Below are 21194 nucleotides of genomic sequence, written 5' to 3' on the forward strand. Positions count from 1 at the left end.
ATATGAATGTTTTTAATCATTTACTCATGAATTTTCTGACTGGTTTGTAAATAAAATGGGTCTCATTTTTTTGTCCGACCTGGTTTAACTGTACATATGCCGTCATATGCATGTTCATGCTTCTGAAGTTTTATTTTTATACAAGTATTTAATCAATGTCCTTGCGATTGGTGATGCCGGAGGAAGTCAAGCTGGAGTCATTTCATTTTTGGGGGAATGTTGTCGATGTGCACGTTTCAGCACCTTTTTCTATAAATACAGTTCCACTTGAAACCTTTTTGTCTTTCACACTTTTGTTCAACACTGTAACCACGCAGTTTTGTGTTTTGACTCTAACTTCTATAAGGTTTCATCTGTGCACTTGTTGCTAACGCTTTACTGGGCTAATAAAATGAAACCTGGTTAGGCAAACTTGTATTAAAGCATTTTATTGAAAAGACTATTTACAAAAACAAAATGAATGTGGCCTATTAGCTGACCATGAAAACAAAGAGAATATTGCTCCTTAACCATTTTGCAACTTCTGTCCATCTACAAGGCATCCTTAAACATGGTAGGGCCATGTGAAGCTTGACGGGGCTAGCTGAATAAATGAATACCCAATTGCTGCTATTAGGACATTAAAGGGCCCGTATTACGCTATTTTCTCATCAAAATCATGCCTGGACTTGTGTTATGTTTCATTCACACCTGTTTAACACGCAAATCCTGCATATTTGGCCTTCTCTCAAACTGAAAAGACCTTGTGATGTCATTTGGTAATACAGGAAGTGATTCACTAAAATCCACTGGTAGTTAACTTAAAATACCATGACATCACAAGGTGGAACAGGGCATTTTGAGCTTTTGAGATGTTTTAATTGTCTGTCTACATGTGGGAATGAAACACAACACAACTCTAGGCATGTTTTTGATAAGGTAAGCGCACTCTAACATGACTTAAACTTCACACAAGTCAGTTTTACATAATACAGGACCTTTAAACTTCATTAAAGCTGCACTAAAACTGCAGAACATTTTATTCTCACTGGGTAAACATCGCAGAGCTTGGAGATATTAAAGCAACCTAAACTACATTCAGAGATCGTTGTATGGGTCCTATTCAACAATAAATTAAATTACATGTGTGTTCCCTTTCTTTTTACAATAACAATTTAATGCTTACTAATATAAATTTGTACCTATTCATAGATCAAGCTGTCCCTTTACAACAAAAGGCCCCAAATCTGCAGTACTGTATTTTTAAGTGTGCAGTTGGCCGTCTGACTGAACGAGCCGAACGCGGATTGTCCATGTGCGATAAAACGTGAACATAATCGCACATTTCAGTCCATTTTGAGGCTACGATAAATGTATCTGATAAAGGCCAACGACGCCCAAAATGAGACACTACCGAGCATCAGCGAGAAAACCATTGCCGTAAGTAGCGAGTAACCAAAAAACTCTGTACTTTGAACTGGGCCGCTCATAGACGAGCGATTTCTGTAGTAAAAAACAGAGTAAACAAAAATAAAAATGCCAGTAGATCCCGTGTTGAGGACGCTTCGCCACCACCAGCGGTAGTCCTCGCCGGATAACAGGAAGTAGGTGAGTGCCACGGAAATGCAGGCGCCAACGGAGATTAGGATGGCGAAGACGCAGAGCAGGATGCCATAAAGTGTGTAGTGCTCTCTGCCCCAGACTGTGGCGAAGATGTAATACAGCTCCACAGAGATGGCACTGGAGGAAGAGACAGGAAATTAGACTGAGATGAAGATCTGGGCTGGGTGATACGCCAAAAGGAAAAAAAAAAAAAAAAATCACATATTGGTCCATCACAAATTCTGATTACATTTTATTTTGTCTGATTAAATACAAATAAAAATGACTCTCGAGTATTTATTTCCTGAACATAAAAATGCAGACTTTGAAAATTTCTCTATTCATCGACAAACATGTTGTAATTAAAAATACAATTAGTTTCCTTCTGTTCGGAATGAATTCTGCTCAAAATCTAGAGGAAAGACATTTATTCGGTTATATCTGTAGACTAAGCTTATAAAACTGTCATAAAACATCACTAATGAAATATATGAAGGTTTACCATGCCTTCGTTTCGTTTTATTTTATTTTATTTTATTTTATTTTATTTTATTTTATTTTATTTTATTTTATTTTATTTTATTTTATCTTATTTTATTTCATTTTATCTTATTTTATTTTATCTTATTTCTTTTCATTTTATTTATTTATTTAAAATGATACTGTCAAAATTAACACAATCCCAATTATGAGACAAATAATTTAGCAGCCTTTTTGTAACACTTACCTAGTCACAATTTGAAATACTTTTTGCTTTGCCAGGTTCAGCTGCTCAAACCTATTTTTGTAGTGTCCTCATGGCAAAATAGATTCAGTTGTTGTGGCAAAGTTGAATTAGTAACAACATTACACTCTACATTTTTTCCAAATATTGTTGATAATTACTTTTAGGCAGCGGTGGAACGTAACGAGGTAAAAGTTGTAAAGCACCGATGCCTAAAATTTAAGTACATTTTATAGTGAATACTTTTTACTTTTACTTCACTACATTTGAGAGCAGTATTTGCACTTTCTGCTCCACTACATTTTTGAACAGGGCTGCAAAGTATAAGTATTTTTTATCACAGTCTGAGAGCTCCTGAAAAAGCTGAGGGTTTATTTTTAACACGTTCAGAATTTGAGCAAAACAAAAAGCTAAAAAATGAGTAATTCAATTGTTTCTGTTCAGCACAAATATGTATCAAAATCACTACATTTGAAGTTTTATTAGACCTTAAAATCTGCGTGAAAAACGTTTACTTTTTACTCTTTAAGAACTTTTTTAAACAGGTATTTTAATGGTTTTACTTAAGCAGATTTTTTCATGTGATACTTTTAATTTTACTTGAGTATTTTTCTGCTCCAGTACCTGTACTTTTACAAAATGGAGTACTTCTTCACCGCTGGACTTCTCACGCTGACTCTTACCTGAAAGGCAGAAATCCTCCGATGGCCATGTGCACTGCGCCGTGTTTGTACCAGGGCTGTGTGGGGATCTGTCGGGGGATGTTGCGAGTTCGACAAGGGGCCTGAAAGTTTCCCGCTCGGTTCTTTCCCACGATTCCTCCGATCACAGTGAGGGGAAAGCCCACCAGCACCCAGGCCCCGAGCAGCAGCAGCACTGTGGTGGCCGGGAGCGCCTGGGTGGAGCCGGACCACCAGTGAACAGAGTTAACCACACTCCAGGTCAGGAACAGAGGGGCTGTGGAGACAGGAAACGACATTATAGATCAGAAAACAGTGTAACATGGGTCATTTAAGTCCACATTCCTCATCACAAACAGACCTGGAGTTGTGTTTTGTTTCATTCACACATGTTTACGCACAAACTCTGCATATTTAGGCTGAGTTCTTCTCTCAAACTGAAATAATCTGGATAATTTCAGTCCTGGAATTGCTCATTTCTACTGCACTAAAAGGTTAAATGAGCTGTTAACTTGAAAAATGCCACTCATCACAAGGTGGAACAGAGAATTTTGAGTTTTGGAGATGTAGACAGACTAATAATAAGAGTTACACAAACATGTGCGACATTAGAATCATGGATTACTCACAAGAGTCATCTAGGCCACAATGCACATTTGTAGAAGAATAACAGCAACAAGAACAGCAACAATGCAAATATATATATATATATATATATATATTTTTTTTTTTTTTTTTTTTTTTTACATTTTTAACAGTTTAGATTGTTTAGAATATTTTATTTATTTTTATTTTTCTTCCTGCTCCTGTCTGCAGCTCTTCACATGAGACACATTCTTCCAAGAGGCACAATTGTCGTTTCTCATTTTGTTTTTACTCAGGACAAATGTTGCTGTTTTCTGGGTCTTAATAAATAGTTTTTGCAAATCATTATTCAAATGTTTTATCAAAATGATTAAAATGTCCACGTATGAGGACATTTGATTTACATGTTTTTTCTCAGAAACTACATAATGTAAATTATTATGTAATTCTTTGTATTTACACTCATCAGGTCCCAATCAGCCCAAATAACAAAGAAAATTAATAAAGCATGTCATGCAAGAGCTCGGGTCTCAGGAGGTTAAATGCATTGGTAGTACATCTGCAAGAAGTGAAAGATACACAACTACCATGATGAACATTATAAATTGACATCATGAAGGATAAATTCAAGGTGACTTATTGAGTGTTTAGTAAATGTGCCCCAAGACAGCTTAAAGTTTAGGCTCCAGTGTAAAAGTTGGGCATTTTTTCCACATGAGATCCACTCCCAGCGATCGATCTGCTGTTTACTTTATCCCCTTTCACTTGCAGACAACAAAAATGCCCATACAAAGACTAAAGGTAGAGAAAAAAACTGTCTAGGATTTGCAAAATTTATGTCTTTATGTACAAGTTTGGTCTGAATTTCTGCCACACAGCCTAACAAAATATAATCCCTGTTGTGCTTGTGTGTCTCTATAGTTATAATCTATGACGCCTGTGGATTATTGTGTTGTAATTTGCACATTTTGAATCGCAATATTAATCTAAAACGACGTAATAAAAGAAACTGATAAATCCTACGTGTATCATCGATTAAGGAAATAAAATTGAAGTACAGAGCTGTCGCTGTTTACTGGGAACAGTGAAAACAAAATGGCGTCTTGAAAATAAGCGATTAAAGATTGCTCAAACATGAATCACTCCAAATACAACTTCAGGTGATTAAATGGTGAGAGGGAAACAAATATATCATGATTAAAATCTCTAATACAGAACAGGTTTAATCTCTGAACTCACCGGAGAAGAGCGACGACGTGAGGATGATGTTCCAAACCCATCGCTGTCCGTTGATCTGAGTGTAGAAGCTGCAGGAGACGTATCCCGACACACAGCTGGTGAGAGCGTACAAGGCGATGGCCGCAGAGTTTATGGCGCCATGGCGATGAACGTTAAACATCCCCAGTAAGGCCATCAAAATGATTCCTACGGACGGGAACGATTAACGGCTTCATTTAGTCGTGAAAAGACACGGGAGTCAACGTTTTGAGAGTAACACAAAACAAAACACAAACAGTTCTACTTCAAGTGATCGGAACAACGGTAGAAAGTACTTTATAGTATATTTTAAAATCATCACGTACATATTTAATAGTTTCCTGAGTCCAGAAAATATAACATCAGTCTCTTTTTGAAATGAACCAACATCTATAAATGTAATTATTTACCATAACCGGTTTATACATCATGAATTTCAGGCAAAAAAAATCCTTCCTCATTTATTTTTTTGTGTGTAATTGCTACGGCAACGGAGGACTAGCTTCAAACACATACTGAGGAGATAAGGCGATAAGGAGTAATATCATTTTTCTACCCTGGGTTTTCACAAAGTTACTCGCAGTCTTTTGTAGCAGTCATTGTGTTTTTGTTTGGACGTGTTCTGACATAATATTTCCCCATAGACTGAAATGAAGTGCGGTTTTGTCATTGAAAATAATACCCACCAGTGGCGAGGGTGAGGAACTGCGCCCCCACGCCCAGTATGGCACACAGGAGGCTTTTGTACGGAGGAAACCTGAACACGTCGGTGTGAATGATCTTCCAGCCGTTGTCTCCCTGGTCCAAATCATCGCAGCTTCCCTCCTCTTCAACATTATATCTGCAAAAATGGACACGGGTGAAATGACGGTTTTTAGATTGTAGAATGTGATGATGCCATTCTCCCAGATGGGGGCGCAAGAGCCAGTTTCCCTATTGATGACATTAAATATAAATAGCTAAAAAGTAAATTCATAAAAGTTGGGTCGAGTCATTAAAAGAAATGATCAGGTTCAAGAATTTACTGTATTACAACAAAAAAAAAATCAGCATTTGAACAATATTAATTTTATCTGCCTCCGTCTGTATTAAATCTTATTGGCCTTTAGTATTTCATGATGTCATCTGAAACCCGGCAACACATGAGACTAAAATAACAGATTATTTCAAAGCAAAGGTCACCGCAAATTCAAGTAGCCAGTGTTTACTTTGAGTTGTTACCAAGGTGAAAGGTTTATTATTTTTTTACAAATATTTCTGAGCTGCAAGAACTTCTGCCTTTAGTAGAATTGGTGACTGGACTCTTTGAACTGTACCCGACTGTGTAAAAAAGTGAATGTGACGTCACCCACGGCGTTCGGCTCCAGTCAAATGAAGTTCATCGAGGCTAGAGCAGTTATAGCGGACAATTTGGAGCCGAGTTACATATTTAGAATTCCGACCACGAGTATCATAGCAACCAAAGAGCCAATCCAGAGTGAGGCTGCTGAAGGTAACGCCCCTCCCGTTTAGCTGTCAATCAAACCTGTTACTAACGCTAACAGGCCTGACCTCGGGAGCCTGATTTGTGTGTTACTAATGTTCATATCTTGATTTATGAGGACAGCAGTGAAATAACAACAGCAGGATCATGTAGAGCGGGTTAATGCGAACATTTAAGACCAAAATGACGAGTCTGACAGCAGCAGGTACAGAGAGAGGGGACGTTTTTTCAATAGAAAGTGAATTGGAGCCAGAGTTGGTGAATTGGTTAGCGGGTTAGCCATGTCCATTTAGATGCAGTCTGTGGTTCAGTGGATTACATCAATGAACAGTACAGTTTAATACAGCATTATTTGTATTAAACACTATGTTGCTTATGTACAGGTATTCTTTTAAATGGTGCACTATGTAACTTTTCTGGTAGAAGGTCCGTCACATGTTCCACAGTAGGGCATTAAGCTTCTATCCATTTTTCATAGACATCACAATTCAAATCTGTGGAGAAGTTATGCGAATTCATGTTTTGCAAGGTAAATCTGAGCAATAGAAACATCAGCAATAGAATAAGTGCAGGATGAATATGTTTAAAGAAGGACTATTGTGCTTGTGTCTCTATGGTTCTCATCTCTGACACTCGTGGATCTTTGCGTTAGAATTTACACATTTTAAATTGCAATATTCATCTAAAACGACTTAATAAAAGAAACAAATCCGCTGACTTCCGCGTTAGAAAATGGGAGCTGACGTCGCCGTAAACGTCATCACAACAAAGCGCCGTGTAGCTGTCGGCGCCCCCTATGGACAGCTGCGCATCACACTAGCGAGCAACGGATTTTTGTTTCATTTGTACCAAAATGACAATGTGACGCTGGCGAATCCTACGAGCATCACCGATTAAGAAAATAAAACTGGAGAAGGAAGTGCGTACGTCACAGTGGGCGTGTCACAGTGGAGGTGAAAACGGGGGTTGATCGGCAAAATGGCGTCTTGAAAATACACGACTAAAGATTAAACTCAAACATGAATCAGTCCAAATACAACTTCAGAGGCTCAATGAGAAGAAACGACAAAAACATGGATAAAAGCTCTGAAAAGTCAATTTTGGATATTAGATCTGCTTTAATGCCATACTACGGAATATTCTAGATAAAGCCGTATCATCTCTATGGAAAAAAGCAAGTGACAGTTTTTGTGGACTCACCTGGCAAAGTCATTCTTGAGGACTCTCATGAGGATGATGATCACAAATCCAAGCAGCAGCACGACCAGCACCAGAGAGTTAATGATTGACAGCCAGTGGATCTCTAAGGTTTTGGGGAAGAAGGAGTAGTCCCTGAAACGCTCCCCGCGGCGCGAGTGAGGCAGAGGGGACTCGAACCAATGCACGCTGTAGGTATGAGTGACGGTCAGGCCTCCTCCACCCAACCCCACCCCTCCGACTCCAGTGCCGGCGCCTTCCTCTAGGGGGACGGGTTTGACGTCTTTGACCGAGACGTTGGCGAAGATGATAGAGTCACCGTTGTACTCGATGTTGAAATCAAGATGAGTCCACAAAACCACCTGGAAGAACAAATCGTGAATAAATCAGATATTTTTCTAATTTGAAATGAGAAATAGAGAAATGTGACCACATAAATATATTACATTACGTTATAAGATCCAGTGGTGGAGGAAGAACTCAGATTTGTTAGTAAAGTAAAAGTACAGATACCAGAGCGAAAACATACTCAAGTAAAAATGAAAGTATCACAAGAAAAAATCTGCATAAGTAAAAAATTTAAAAATGTACGTAGTATTTCACACAGATTTTGAGTCTTATAAAGCTTCAAATGTGGTGATTCTGATAAAGATTTGAGCTGATTTTTGTTCAAAAATGTACAAATAAAAACAGGGAGGAAAAACTGTTCAAACTGTTTCTGTTGTTTTGCTCAAATTATGAACATGATAAAAAAATAAAAAGCTCTCAGTCTTTTCAGCAGGTTTCAAACTACTGTAAACAATACTTTTACTTTTCAGTCCAGTTCAAAAATGTAGTGGAGTAGAAAGCACAGATACTGCTCTCAGATGTAGTGAAGTAAAAGTAAAAAGTAACATGTATCCAGTAAGTAAAGTACAGATACCTAAAATTTGTACTTAAGAACAGTACTTTACTACGTTCTACCACTGATAAGATCATTATGTACTGACCAAATCTGAAGTCAAACTTTGTCAAAACTAAATTGTAAATCAAAAGATATATTTGGAACTTTTTAACATATTAAGTTGCAATAAAAAACTGTAAATTCCTGTAAGATGAGGAACATTAGTGAGTTCTTTCATGGCTGTTGTTATAATAATATATGACACATTGCATCATGCAGCTATGAGACAGCACAGTTTACCACAACAGGAACCTGACAGAGCTAATCAGCCGCACATCCGTCACAGTGCAAATACAACGTCAATACAACATTTCCTGATTTACTTAAAGCTGCATTTACCTTGTGGCTGTGAGGCAGGAAGCCGCTCTCCTCCAGGTATCCCACAAACCCCCAGATGGGAATATCGTCCAGAACAAACTCAAAGTAGTACAGCTCTTCAATGGCTTCACGCAGCTGGTCCACCTTAAAAACAAAACATTTATATGTGTGATGAAGCAAAGATACAAATACAACAGACCAGGACAATCATTATGACCAAAGACACGTCAAAGGAACTCTCTAAATAAGGAATATTACTAGTACTTTATACAGTTGATGTGTTAAGGAAGCAAGAAGGAAATTGACTAGTTTGGACCAAATTGTGATGGTGACATGGGTCAACGTGTGCCCACATCCTCCCCTTCTCTCATCTGGCTGGATGACCCCCACTCGGGATGGGCCCCCCTCTGTCCCCTAGTCCTGAGTCTGCTCTGGCCCTACAGACTTGAACTTTATCTGTGAGTGGATGTGCGTTAATCCTGGATACATCTGTAGACTGGCTCCAGGTTTAGTCCAGGTTTAGTCCAGGTTTAGTCCAGGTTTAGTCCAGGTTTAGTCCAGGTTTAGTCCAGGTTTAGTCCAGGTTTAGTCCAGGTTTAGTCCAGGTTTAGTCCAGGTTTAGTCCAGGTTTAGTCCAGGTTTAGTCCAGGTTTAGTCCAGGTTTAGTCCACGGTTTGTCCACGGTTTGTCCACGGTTTGTCCACGGTTTGTCCACGGTTTGTCCACGGTTTGTCCACGTGAGTAGATCTTTCCTTCAATGAGGTTCTCCTCTTTTTCCCCAGTTTTTATTTTAGTTTTCTCTTGCCTGTCACAACATTCACTATATCGACTTCAATACATGAAACTGAAACTGTATATTTTGTCAATATTTATAATGTGTTCTTTTTTGCACTACTGGGAATTTTTTTATTATTTTTTGTTTATATAGGATTTAAGCAGCCGTAAAAGGTTAAATGAATGACTTCTATGACTCATTACAGATGCAAATTAAGTGCTAAAGTGTAATTAATCAGTAATGTAAAATCCCACTGTGCCGTCTCATTATTGTGAGCAGAGCCGGGTGCAGTAGAATATGTTTTACCTGTTGCTCTGAGAGAGTGAGTTGACAAAGCATTTTTTTCTCCACATTTTCCCTGAACTGGATATGATACAGAGACTCTGCCATCCTGTCTCCATCCAACACCTCTCCCAGACTCAGCGATTTGTGATGCACCTGGTAAAATTACAAACATAAAGAAATACATTATAAAACAGAACAATGAAAACAATTTAAATCACTAAAAGTTCCAAAAATTAAACGTGCAATGTGATTACCCCCAGGATCATGTAGAGCGGGTTAATACGAACATTTTAAGACCAAAATAACGAGTCTGACAGCAGCAGTTACAGCGAAAGGAGGCACAGTTCAATAGAAAGTGAAATGGAGTCAGAGTCGTTGAAGCCAGAAGAGCGTCCATGATCACTTCCTATGTGGAGTGCGGCGGCTAGCGTGTTAGACGTGCATTTATATATACAGTCTATAGATTAACCTAATAATAATGACTACTATAACTTGACAGAAGTCTTTTAAATATGGAACAGTACAATAACGACAATAACTGTTTCATATGTTTTTTGTGTATGTGTTTACTCAAGAGGTGTGGTTCTGCTCAAACTTTTTACACATCAGGAAACGCTTTCGATCTACAAATAGAATTAGACCAATACTAAATCCTAACTAAACATTCCTGAACTCAGAGATGGTCATGAGTGAACTGGGTGTAAACCAGGTCAGTACCATGACAAAAAAAAACAAATAAATGCAATACTAAAGATTTGATTAACCAGCTGGAATGAATATAGACTAAATACAGTATAAAGTCCATTCTGTCTTCAGTTTTAAACTTAGAAGCATTTGTTTACCGGCTTTATGTGGATTGTAGGCTGCTTTATTGGACAGTAGGTGAGTAGTACTGTCTGACGCTCTCTCCTGCTCCTACTGTCTGGCAAAACCAAGTAAAGCAGCTCATAAAACATGTCAAAGCATCATCACGTGATGCTTCTGACATAAAGAATCGCTAATTTGAAGACTACTTAGACCATGCACACAACACAATACTGACTAATCCTGGTACTAAACCAGGACTAGACCAGGACTAAACCAAGTCTGCATCAGGTCTAAACTGGGCTCAAATTAGAACCAATGCAGGAAATGTATGAGGACCACCAAAAAAAAGCTCATGAACCACATTTTGAGAACCACTCCTGTAGAATGAACGACCTTTTTCTGATTAAGACTTTTGTCAAACTATGTCAGAACTAAATTATGAATCAAAAGTTCTATTTGAAATTTAACTTTTTAACATATAAAGACACAACTAAAAACTGTAAATGTGTGTAAGATGAAGAACAAGTGTATTCATGCATTATTATTACTATATTTATCTTGGACAAGTATGAATAATTATGTTAGCCCAATGCTCGAAATAAACAAATCAGGATAAGCCATTTCTTTCATGGCTATTGCTAAAATATATGTTTGAAGTAGGACTTGACCCCGAAACGTCACATTGTGCTGCCATTAAAATCATTTTCAAAAAACTCCAGACAACTGCAGTGCGGATCTTTTCCTTTGTTTTCTGCTGTTTTGTCTTTGGACCCAGCACGCAGTCGGAACTTTTTTTTTTTAAATCAGATGTGCTCGTCTCTACCCATCAGTAAAACAATATAAGGGCCATTCATAAAGGAGCCATAAAAAAGGATTGCGTTACAAGTTTATCACAACAAACTAACCTTAACCCTGAGCCTCATTCACCTTCACTGTATGACAGCTGTCTACTGTATTAATGTGCAGTGAAGCCAAAACCAAACTGACCTTTTCCGGCCTGCACACGGGCAGAGTGTAGTAATGATATGTCTCCTGGGGGTTATGATAAGGCCCCACTTTGTTGACATAGAGAGTCACATTGTCCCCTTGTTTGTAGCCCACTGCCCAGCCTGAGAAACAGCAAAGGAGCAGAACGCAGAGTAGCTCCATGGTCCTCCAGAGGTGCCCGAGGCCTGCTCCACACCTCATTCTGCCTGTGATGGAGACAAACTGAGTGTTATTCATGTAAAACAGGTAACACTAGCTTCTTGATGAGAGGTCAGAACAACATTTTCAAGTAATTGCCAAAATATATATGCAGTGAGCCATACGTAAACCTGTCACAATAATCACTATATCAACTTATCATTCAGTATATGAAAGTTGGAACTATATTTTTTTTTGGGGGGGGGGGGGTCAGTATTTATCGTGTGTACTTTTACTTGCACTACTGGGAAATTTGTGCTTTTTTTTTGGCTATACAATATTTTTTAAGCTATCAAAAGTTGAATTAATAACTTTTATGGCTCAATACAGATGTAAACTAACGACTAAAGTGTTTCGTTCTGTTGCCTATTTATTGCAGCTCATGATTTTTAACCATATTGTAGATTTATAATAGTTTTTGTGGTTTAAATCTGCTCTTGGGTTTTTGTGTCAGTGGCATAAATTAGTTTCAGAATTATTGTTTAACATCTATATTTACTTCAACAATAAATCGAACTTTAAAATGTGTTTTCGTGACTGGCTTAGTGGCACATTGTCAAGATATGAGATGAAATTGTTCTTTGGGGAAGAAATGTGGTTTGAGCGACAGTAGGTCAGTTGGTAGAGTGTTTATCCACTGATACGAAGGTTGGTGGTGCGATTCCAGCCCGCACAGATGAATGCTGCCTTTGTGTCCTTGCGCAAGACACTTAACCCTAACCCCTCCCCCCTGTGCGAATGGTTGAGTGGTTCCTTGCTGTAAAGTGCTTTGAAGGACTTGAAAGTGGAAAAATCTCTATATAAAAATGTGACAATTTACCAAACACAAAATTAAAAAGAGTAAACATATTAAGTCCAAGAGGCTACACCAATGAGCTTAAATGTAAATGTGTTAAGGAAATACACTTAAATCAATAAAATGCACTTTGTCTCCTGCTCTTTCTTCACCGACTGACTCATCCAAGACAAATACAAGAAGCCTTGGAGAAAAGTTAAATATTTAACTTTTTGTTGGATTCAAAAAGAAGAATAGAAGATGTTTAAGGATATAGGAATCACCAATTTATAATTACAGATTAAACCTAAGAAGCCAGGCAATGAATGAATGAATGTTTTGTTTGTTGGATTATTGTTTTTTTTGTTTGTTTGTTTGTTTTTTTAGATTACTGTTTTTAGGATTTTTTTTTTTTTTTTTTTTTTTTTTAAGGATTATTGTTTTTTGTGTTAATTTTGTTTTATGGATTATTGTTTTTTATTTTTTGTTTTAAAGATTTTTTTGTTTGGATTAGTTAGGATTTTTTTTTTGGTCTGTATTTAAGATTTTTTTTGTCTGTATTTAGGATTTTTTTGTTTTGTTTTAAGGATTACTGTTTTTTATTTTTAGGATTATTGATTCTGTTTATTTTGAGGATTTTTTTTGTTTTTAGGATTTTTTTGTTTTGTGTTTAGGATTTTTTTTTTTTAAGATTGTTGTTTTATTTTTAGGATTATTGTATTTCTATTGCTAAAACAAGTGTACAATCTGATAATGACAAACTGTAATAACACTGATGCTGTGTTTCACATGTAGCATCACTTTAATAGTAGAAATATCAACACACAGAGAGAAGGAGGAAGCAGAAGACACCTCAAACCACCACATTCTATCAGAAGTGTGCATAGTAATTTCCATTTACAAACAAATCCTCGTAGATGGAGACATTAAACCAAAAATGCAGTCATACCAGTCCGTTTGTTTGACGGTTGTGTCTTGCTCTAGACCCCAATCCAACCTCCAGGCCCCGCACCGACTCCTTCCGCCCGTTAATGGAGCTCAGAGCACGGCTTCACTTCTGAACATCGCCACGGCAAAGCACCAAGACCGTATCCATCAGTGGCATCCGAGATAAACCGAGCACTCCCGAAATCCAAAGCGATTTCTGTTTGCAAGGCGCTCCACGTCACCTTAAAACATAAAAAAACAGCGACGACGAGATTGAAACGTCCGGGGAGGATGCAGAGATCACAAACCTTACGCGTTTCTCATAAGCGTCTGGGTTCTGTTTTCACGTCCTTCACATTGTAACGCCTTGTTTTAATTGATTATAGTTCAAATCCAACATCTGGAAGGAGTGAAAAGCTACCTGAAAAGCTACCGTTTTCGCTCTAAGGACAGGATTTCCTTCTATGAGACACAGCCAATCAAATGTCTTGTTGTGTTTCCGGGTTGGAAAAGAGACCATTGTAATCGAGTGTACGTCATCGCTCGAATACATATTTTGTACAATATTTATTTATTTAGTGTCTTATTAGACATTATTTTGAACGGTTGTTTATTTTATTGTCACAGAACATTTATATATTTCTCTATAAATTGTATAAAATACGTATTCGCCAAATAATCAAAGTTAACTGAAGAATTCATTTGAAGAGAACTTGCTTGCAATCTCTACCTTTAAAGCATCTCTGGTAGCGCAATATATATTTTTTTTTAAACGCAAAATTCCTTTTCTTTTATAAATTTTATCATATACACGTCTCAAAACTATTTACATTAATTTGTTAACAGTTCGATTTGGCAATTTAAAAACTTCTTACATTTTGAGCGCGTTTACTTCCGCTACATCCGGGAGAGCTCGCAGATAGCAACCAATCACAGTCGAGCAAGATATTTTCAGCCAATCGGCATCACCAAAAGTGAACGTCACAAAACTATTGATCCAATCAGCGTCGGCTTTAGTCTAATCAGCGTATCTACTGATTTTGCCTGGACCTGTGTTTCCCGCGAAAGTTGCACAGTGAAGGAGACGTGTGGGCTTCTTCTGCAAACAGTCACATTTCAAGGTAGTTTATATACGTTTTGCAAGTCTAATGGATTATAATTCATTGCTGTCTGTGTTATATAACGCCATGAACATTTACTTTGCAGTATTTGAGATGCTAGGTGGATTGTAGCCTTTGCTAACTTGGCATTGTCAGGCTGTTGTCCTCAGATGCACATGTTTTGTTGCATATTATCATCTTACTAAGTGCAAAATATTGGCTGAATAGTTTATGAAAGTCCCAGCAATAAGTTTACTTTTTACTGGACTATTTCTGTTTCAGATTTGCAAATCCCAGGAACTTGTAGCTTAACACAATGGGAATACATGGGTTAGCAAAACTCATAGCAGATCAAGCTCCCGCTGCCATCAGAGAACAGGACATCAAGAGCTACTTTGGTAATGTTTTCCCTGTATCTTTTATTTGAAATCCCACATAGCTTTGTTTATTAAATGGCTATAATGTATTTGTTTTTTTACAGGCAGGAAAATAGCAATTGATGCTTCTATGTGCATTTACCAGTTCTTGATTGCTGTGCGTCAAGATGGAAATGTTCTACAAAATGAGGATGGAGAGACGACCAGGTGAGTTTATTTAGGCAAGGCAAGTTTATTTGTGTAGCACAAGTCGTACACAAGGCAATTCAAAGTGCTTTACAGAATAAGAGAGACATTAAAATCACAATACAACAAATCAAAACATAATATTAATCATGAATAAACATAAAAATAACATTAGAGGAGAAAAGTGCACAATAAAAACCTTGTCAAAGTAGAGGCCTGTCTCACATCTTCAGGAAGACTGTTCCAGGTTGTAGCTGCACAAAACTGAAACTCTTCTCCATGTTTAGTCCTGCCTTAGTCCTGCCTTAGTCCTGCCTTAGTCCTGCCTTAGTCCTGCCTTAGTCCTGCCTTAGTCCTGCCTTAGTCCTGCCTTAGTCCTGACTTAGTCCTGACTTAGTCCTGACTTAGTCCTGACTTAGTCCTGACTTAGTCCTGACTCGGGCACCAGCAGGAGGCCAGTCCCTGAAGTCCTCAGAGTGTGAGATGATTTAAAATGGGACAGTTATTGACAAGGCCTAGACATTTTATCTTGAAATTATATCTTTGTAAATGACATGTTAGTGCCATATCAACCAACCGTGTGATACATTTGTACTACTTGTATTACAATGAATAGACCCATATTGCACGCAAATGATTATTATTATTATTTTTTATTTATTTATAGCGGTCAGTGCATGTTGACCAACAGTAACTGTTTAACATGCCAGAATTAGCCAAAAGGCTACTTTTCATCTGTTGTCCGTTGCCATGATGTACAGATGGCTCCTTATAAAAACATTTGCAAGCATGGTAAAAAAGTAGAAAAGCATTAAGTCTTAAGAAGTGAATCATAGCGAAGAAAAATAATTAAAACAGACAGGTTATTAAGAACAGCATGCAATTAATAACAGTAAAAGATTATGTTAAAAAAGCACAAGAAAATAAACAAAGGGGCAATAAAAGATTTGTTAAAGCAGAATTACAGAGAAGCACATGTAAAGGACAAACACTAGATGGCAGCAGCAGGAGTTTGGTGTTGACAGGTCTGATTTGTTAAAAGCCAACGTTTAAATTGAGACTTAAAGGAGCTGTATGTGGAGCTCTCCCTGATAATTGTAGGGATGCTGTTCCACCCTTTAGAAGCTCTAACAGAATAGGCTGATTGATCAAATGCTGTCTTTCTGAATGGGATCAGACAGTCTCCTCTTGAGGCTCCTCTAGTGATGCGGTTTGAGCTTGATCTTACGCTAACAAAGTCATTGAGTGTTGGAGGGGCGAGTCCATATAAGATTCTATAAACAAAGCAGGCATCTGTGAATCTAATCAGATTCTCCCAACTTAAAATATTATATTTAGATAAGATGCTGCAGTGATGGAAGTGGCGTGTTTTTTTGTCTAGAACTTTGAGTGTCTGTTTATACAGTGATTGTAGTGGTCTGAGTGTGGTATGATTGGCCTGGGACAAGCTCGTCAGGCAGTAAGTCAGGTGTGAGAGAATCATGGAGTGCATGTAAATATTGGCTGCTTGGGTGGACATAGAATTTCGGATGAATCTGAAATTTGCTAAATTGAATTTGACCCTTTTGATGGTTTGTTTAACATGTGACTTAAAATTAATATGTGAATCAATTACAATGCCAAGGTACTTATATTCTTCAACCAATTGTAGTTTTTCACCAGATACAAATATGTCAGGGTTTGTGGTGGAGTTGACACTTTTAGTGAAGTACATTCCAACTGTTTTAGACACATTTAGTTGTAGGCAACACTGATTTAACCATTTGGTGACTTTGATCATAGCATCTGTAAGTTTGATAGTAACTTTGTTTTTGGAGGATCCTTGAACAAACAGGACTGATGATTGTTTTACTTGACTACACCTCGTAATTATTGCTAAATCTTTGCTGTTGTCTCCAGTCATCTCATGGGAATGTTTTACCGGACCATACGAATGCTTGAACACGGAATCAAACCTGTGTATGTGTTTGACGGCAAGCCCCCTCAGCTCAAATCACAAGAGGTCAGTAAAACAGGTCATCTCTGCATCAAGTTATCCATCTTGCTTTCGTGCTTTACACTTTAAATTAATTAATATTTTTTGTTTGTCCATAGCTGACGAAGAGAGGAGAGAGGAGGGCTGAAGCTGAGAAACAGCTAGCACAAGCCCAGGAGGCAGGAGAACAAGAAAACATCGACAAATTCACCAAACGTTTAGTAAAAGTCACCAAGCAACACAATGACGAGTGCAAGCAGCTGTTAACCCTCATGGGAGTGCCTTACATTGAGGTAGGAATTAAATGAACCTCTATTATAATAAAAAAAAAAAAGAAAACATTGTGGTAATGTGTTTTGATCATATTGATTCTGTATGTAGGCTCCGTGTGAGGCAGAGGCCAGCTGTGCAGCCCTGGTTAAAGCTGGGAAGGTTTTTGGTACCGCGACTGAAGATATGGACGGACTCACCTTTGGCACAAACGTCTTGTTGAGGCACCTCACAGCGAGTGAAGCAAAGTAAGGATTTAATTATAATCATAGTCCATTTGTTATATTTTAAACATCCCCCTTCTATGGACCGACAAGGATAAATGAATGAAAATATCTGAAACCAGCAGGGATTATGGCTCTCATTATATAATACTGTTATTAATTCATACTTGCATTTACTGTTTCAATCAAATATTACATAGCAGTTATTCTTAGACATAAAAATCATCCTATAGATCTACAAAGAAAACTACTTGGAGTCAGTAGCTCAAAAAGACAACATATATATTAGCATTTTTCATAACAAAGATGACAAAACAAAGATTATTAATGAACATATGAATAATAACAGATGTGCATGTGTATATACAAGTTGAATATAAATAAATAGTCTAAGGGTAAGAAAATACAGTGCAAAGTGTAATACATTGAAAATAATTATAATTTAACTACTATTAACTATGCTAATCTTACTTATTTGCAATGTTTTAGGAAATTGCCAATCCAGGAATTCCACTTCAGCAAAATTCTTCAAGACATTGGCCTGACGAATGAACAAGTAAAATCCAAACGGCATCCCTCCTTTTTAAATACATTCTTGTGTTGTTTTATTGTTGATCATCATCTTTGACTTCTTTCAGTAATAATCTTTTGTGAACTTCAGTTTATAGACCTGTGTATTCTTCTTGGCTGCGACTACTGTGGAACTATTAAAGGGATTGGGCCTAAAAGAGCCATTGACCTTATCAAAACACATGGAAGTATTGAAGAGATCCTGGAGAACATAGATCCCAATGTAAAGACGATTACTGACTCAAGATGTATATATTCAGATAGATTATAATTTCAATAGTGTTAATGTTTGCCTTTCCTTTGGCTGGTAGAAACACCCAGCTCCAGAGGACTGGCTGTACAAAGAGGCCAGGGCTTTGTTTTTGGAGCCAGAAGTCGTGGATTGTTCAACAGTCGACCTGAAGTGGAACGAGCCAGACGAAGAGGGACTGGTTCAGTTCATGTGCAACGAGAAACAATTCAGGTAAATTACAGGCTGCAGTTTTGTTGTTTTTTTAAAGATTTGAATCAATTTTATTCATTTACTACTAGAGACCAGCCAATATTTGGCCTTTTTAGCATATCAGCTATGAGCCTTAAATCTCCAGCACAGGCCGATATTTAGTTTTGGTGAATTTGCTGTAAAGATGCACACAAAGCTTTATATTAACACTTTAATATGAAGAGAAAACTGCACAAAACCTGACTATAAAGCTCTGAGTGTGTGGTTAAAAAGGGCTTGGGGTAAGTTTGTAGTATATTACATACGTTGGGGACCCAGAAATGATCAGTTATCAGACATCGGTTGATCTGTATTCTAAGCGATCAGCATTGGTCATGAAAAAACCCCAATCTGTATTAACTACATCTCTGGGCAAGTTATTTTAAAGGTTCTATATTACACAAACAGGACTCTCGTGAGCTTTAAGCCATGTTAGAATGTTATTACCTGATCAAAAATAGACCTGGAGTTGTGTTTTGTTTCATTCACACATGTTTGAGTAACTCTTTATTATTAGTCTGTTTATATCTAAAGCTTAAAATGCTCTGTTCCACCTTGTGATGTCATGAATCGATAGTTTTCAACCAAACAGATCAGAAAATGATGTAATTTGGGCCTTTTAATTGCAAAGTTGGTTACTAATAATTTCTTGAGTTACATGTTTACCAGATTAAAGCGAGAGTTACTCATCTGTTGTTCATAAGCAAGAAACAAATGACGCTAAAACATTGCAATTATAACATTTCAAAAGAAGTGTTTTTCCTGTTTTTCCTAGCTAAAAGTTGTTTTGGTGTTTGCATGTTCTCTAATTATTAGCAGAAGATTAAAACGATATTGGATTCCTTTGAGTGACATCTCCAATTGTCCAAATCCAGCATCTAGAAGTAATAGCTTTGGTGACCACTAGGTGCGCTGTTGAGTTATGTATATAAATCATCATATTATACACGAAATATAAAGCAACCAGGTACACTTCACCCACCTCACCCAGTGTCTGTGTGCACTGGTGTGTGAATGTGTGAGTGTTTCCTTGATGTGAAGAGCTTTGACTGACTTGAAGGTGGAAAAACGCTATGTAAAAATATGACCATTTACTATCCTGTGGGGCCAATCGGAAAAAGGGACGTCTGTTGTACTAGTTTCAGAGTTTTTGCATAACAGTAAACAGCCAATATAAACTTTATTTCTTACAGTGAGGACAGAATCCGCAACGGCTTTAAGAAGATTATGAAAAGCCGGCAGGGCAGCACCCAAGGGCGGCTGGACTCTTTCTTCACTGTCACCGGATCTCTCTCCTCAAAACGGAAGGTGAAGTTGTGTCCGATTGAGATTTTTCTGGTCCCCTGCTAATCCAAACTACAGTGTAACTTGCAGAGACAAACCAAACTGTACATTTTAAAGTTTCAAATCATTCAAGACTATTGCATTTACTCAGTGGAATGATCCTGCTGGCACAGAATTTGAATATCTTGACAGTTTTGGTATAGCTGCCTTTTTAAACGTTTTATTGTGTCAATCAATAGCTGACCTTAATTTTAAGTCACAAATGCATTGCTAAATTTGACTTTGTCTGGACTTAGGGAAGATGAACCAGATGTTTTGTTTTGTTTTTCTTTAGGAATCTGAGACAAAAGCCCCTGCCAAAAAGAAGCTGAAGACCGCTAATGGCACACCTGGCAAATTTCGGAAGGGAAAATGAATTGTATACCTAACATTTTGGGTCAAGAAATAAATAAATGTAATACCATTTTAGAACCAGCTTAGGAATGCTATGTCAAATGTTTCCCCCTGTCTGTAAAATAATCTCTTTGTAGCCTCTTTTCCACTGGCACGATTCTCTTGGGCCTTGGAGCGCGTCTGTTTGGTGCGGCGCCCTCTAGCTGTTGAGTTTCCATGCTCCAGGTGCAGCTCCAAGTTCAGGCTTTGCTCCGTGAGACACTAACGTCACCTAAACATAGCTAATATTAACTTAATAAATCGTACCTGAATTACACTTTTAATTACAAGTCCGATCTCAGTGATTCTCAAAAAGACGTTTAGTTTGTGGGGTTGTGAGACGTGGCTAATGCTAACGTCTGATTTAGCTTTTTGTGCATTTTATTTCACTTCTTTGAGCCTCTGCTGTGTTTTAGCATGTCATGTGTGTTTGGCTCATGTTAGGTTCATTATGAAATACAACATTTTCGATCTTTATACACAAGTGCACAGAGTGAACAGGAAGCAGCTGGAGCATTCGTGCGTTTGTGTTTTGTGGGGCATGTCGGCTCAACATATAAAGTTTTCATAACTGGAAATACGGCCGTTTATCACAAGTCAGCATTTGGTGAGATTATTATTTTGTTTATATCTCCTTTTTTGCCGTCTTGTTTTCACTTGACTCTGTTCTCTCTTGTCCAATCATTTCATTTGGTTGGTGGCTGGAGCCGTACCAGCCCCACGTCCCTCTGACCCTGGAGGGTACTGGCTCCCAGACTCCCCAAACAGGTTCG

General features: G+C 37.7%; 2 protein-coding genes across 2 annotated transcripts; one reads left to right on the forward strand and one right to left on the reverse strand.

The window, feature by feature from the left end:
* Positions 1–412: 412 nt before the first annotated feature.
* On the reverse strand, positions 413–13998 carry tm9sf1 (transmembrane 9 superfamily member 1). Its single transcript, XM_033985720.2, has 9 exons — positions 13545–13998; positions 11623–11828; positions 9850–9981; positions 8790–8912; positions 7511–7869; positions 5514–5668; positions 4810–4995; positions 2989–3262; positions 413–1719 (listed from the first exon to the last, which is right to left on the reverse strand). The coding sequence occupies exons 2-9, from the start codon at positions 11821–11823 to the stop codon at positions 1326–1328; spliced, it is 1824 nt and encodes a 607-aa protein (XP_033841611.1). The 5' UTR covers positions 11824–11828; positions 13545–13998; the 3' UTR covers positions 413–1325.
* A 554-nt stretch (positions 13999–14552) lies between these two features.
* On the forward strand, positions 14553–20460 carry fen1 (flap structure-specific endonuclease 1). Its single transcript, XM_033985727.2, has 11 exons — positions 14553–14643; positions 14905–15020; positions 15104–15206; positions 17085–17187; positions 17280–17453; positions 17542–17678; positions 18144–18210; positions 18316–18447; positions 18536–18687; positions 19899–20013; positions 20324–20460. Exons 2-11 carry the CDS (start codon positions 14939–14941, stop codon positions 20402–20404), a joined length of 1146 nt encoding a protein of 381 aa, XP_033841618.1. The 5' UTR covers positions 14553–14643; positions 14905–14938; the 3' UTR covers positions 20405–20460.
* The last annotated feature ends 734 nt before the right edge of the window (positions 20461–21194 follow it).

Source organism: Periophthalmus magnuspinnatus, chromosome 20, assembly GCF_009829125.3.
Source record: "Periophthalmus magnuspinnatus isolate fPerMag1 chromosome 20, fPerMag1.2.pri, whole genome shotgun sequence".
Taxonomy (NCBI): Eukaryota; Metazoa; Chordata; class Actinopteri; order Gobiiformes; family Gobiidae; genus Periophthalmus; species Periophthalmus magnuspinnatus.

Bases quoted from the DNA above. Each gene is read 5' to 3' on its own strand.
- tm9sf1 (XM_033985720.2), bottom strand. From the start codon at position 11,823: ATGAGGTGTGGAGCAGGCCTCGGGCACCTCTGGAGGACCATGGAGCTA. The intron at 9,982-11,622 runs GTCAGTTTGGTT...TAATTTTACCAG, and splicing joins CCGTGTGCAGGCCGGAAAAG to GTGCATCACAAATCGCTGAG. The intron at 7,870-8,789 runs GTAAATGCAGCT...TTGTTCTTCCAG, and splicing joins TCCTGCCTCACAGCCACAAG to GTGGTTTTGTGGACTCATCT.
- fen1 (XM_033985727.2), top strand. From the start codon at position 14,939: ATGGGAATACATGGGTTAGCAAAACTCATAGCAGATCAAGCTCCCGCT. The intron at 15,021-15,103 runs GTAATGTTTTCC...GTTTTTTTACAG, and splicing joins GGACATCAAGAGCTACTTTG to GCAGGAAAATAGCAATTGAT. The intron at 18,688-19,898 runs GTAAATTACAGG...TATTTCTTACAG, and splicing joins TGCAACGAGAAACAATTCAG to TGAGGACAGAATCCGCAACG.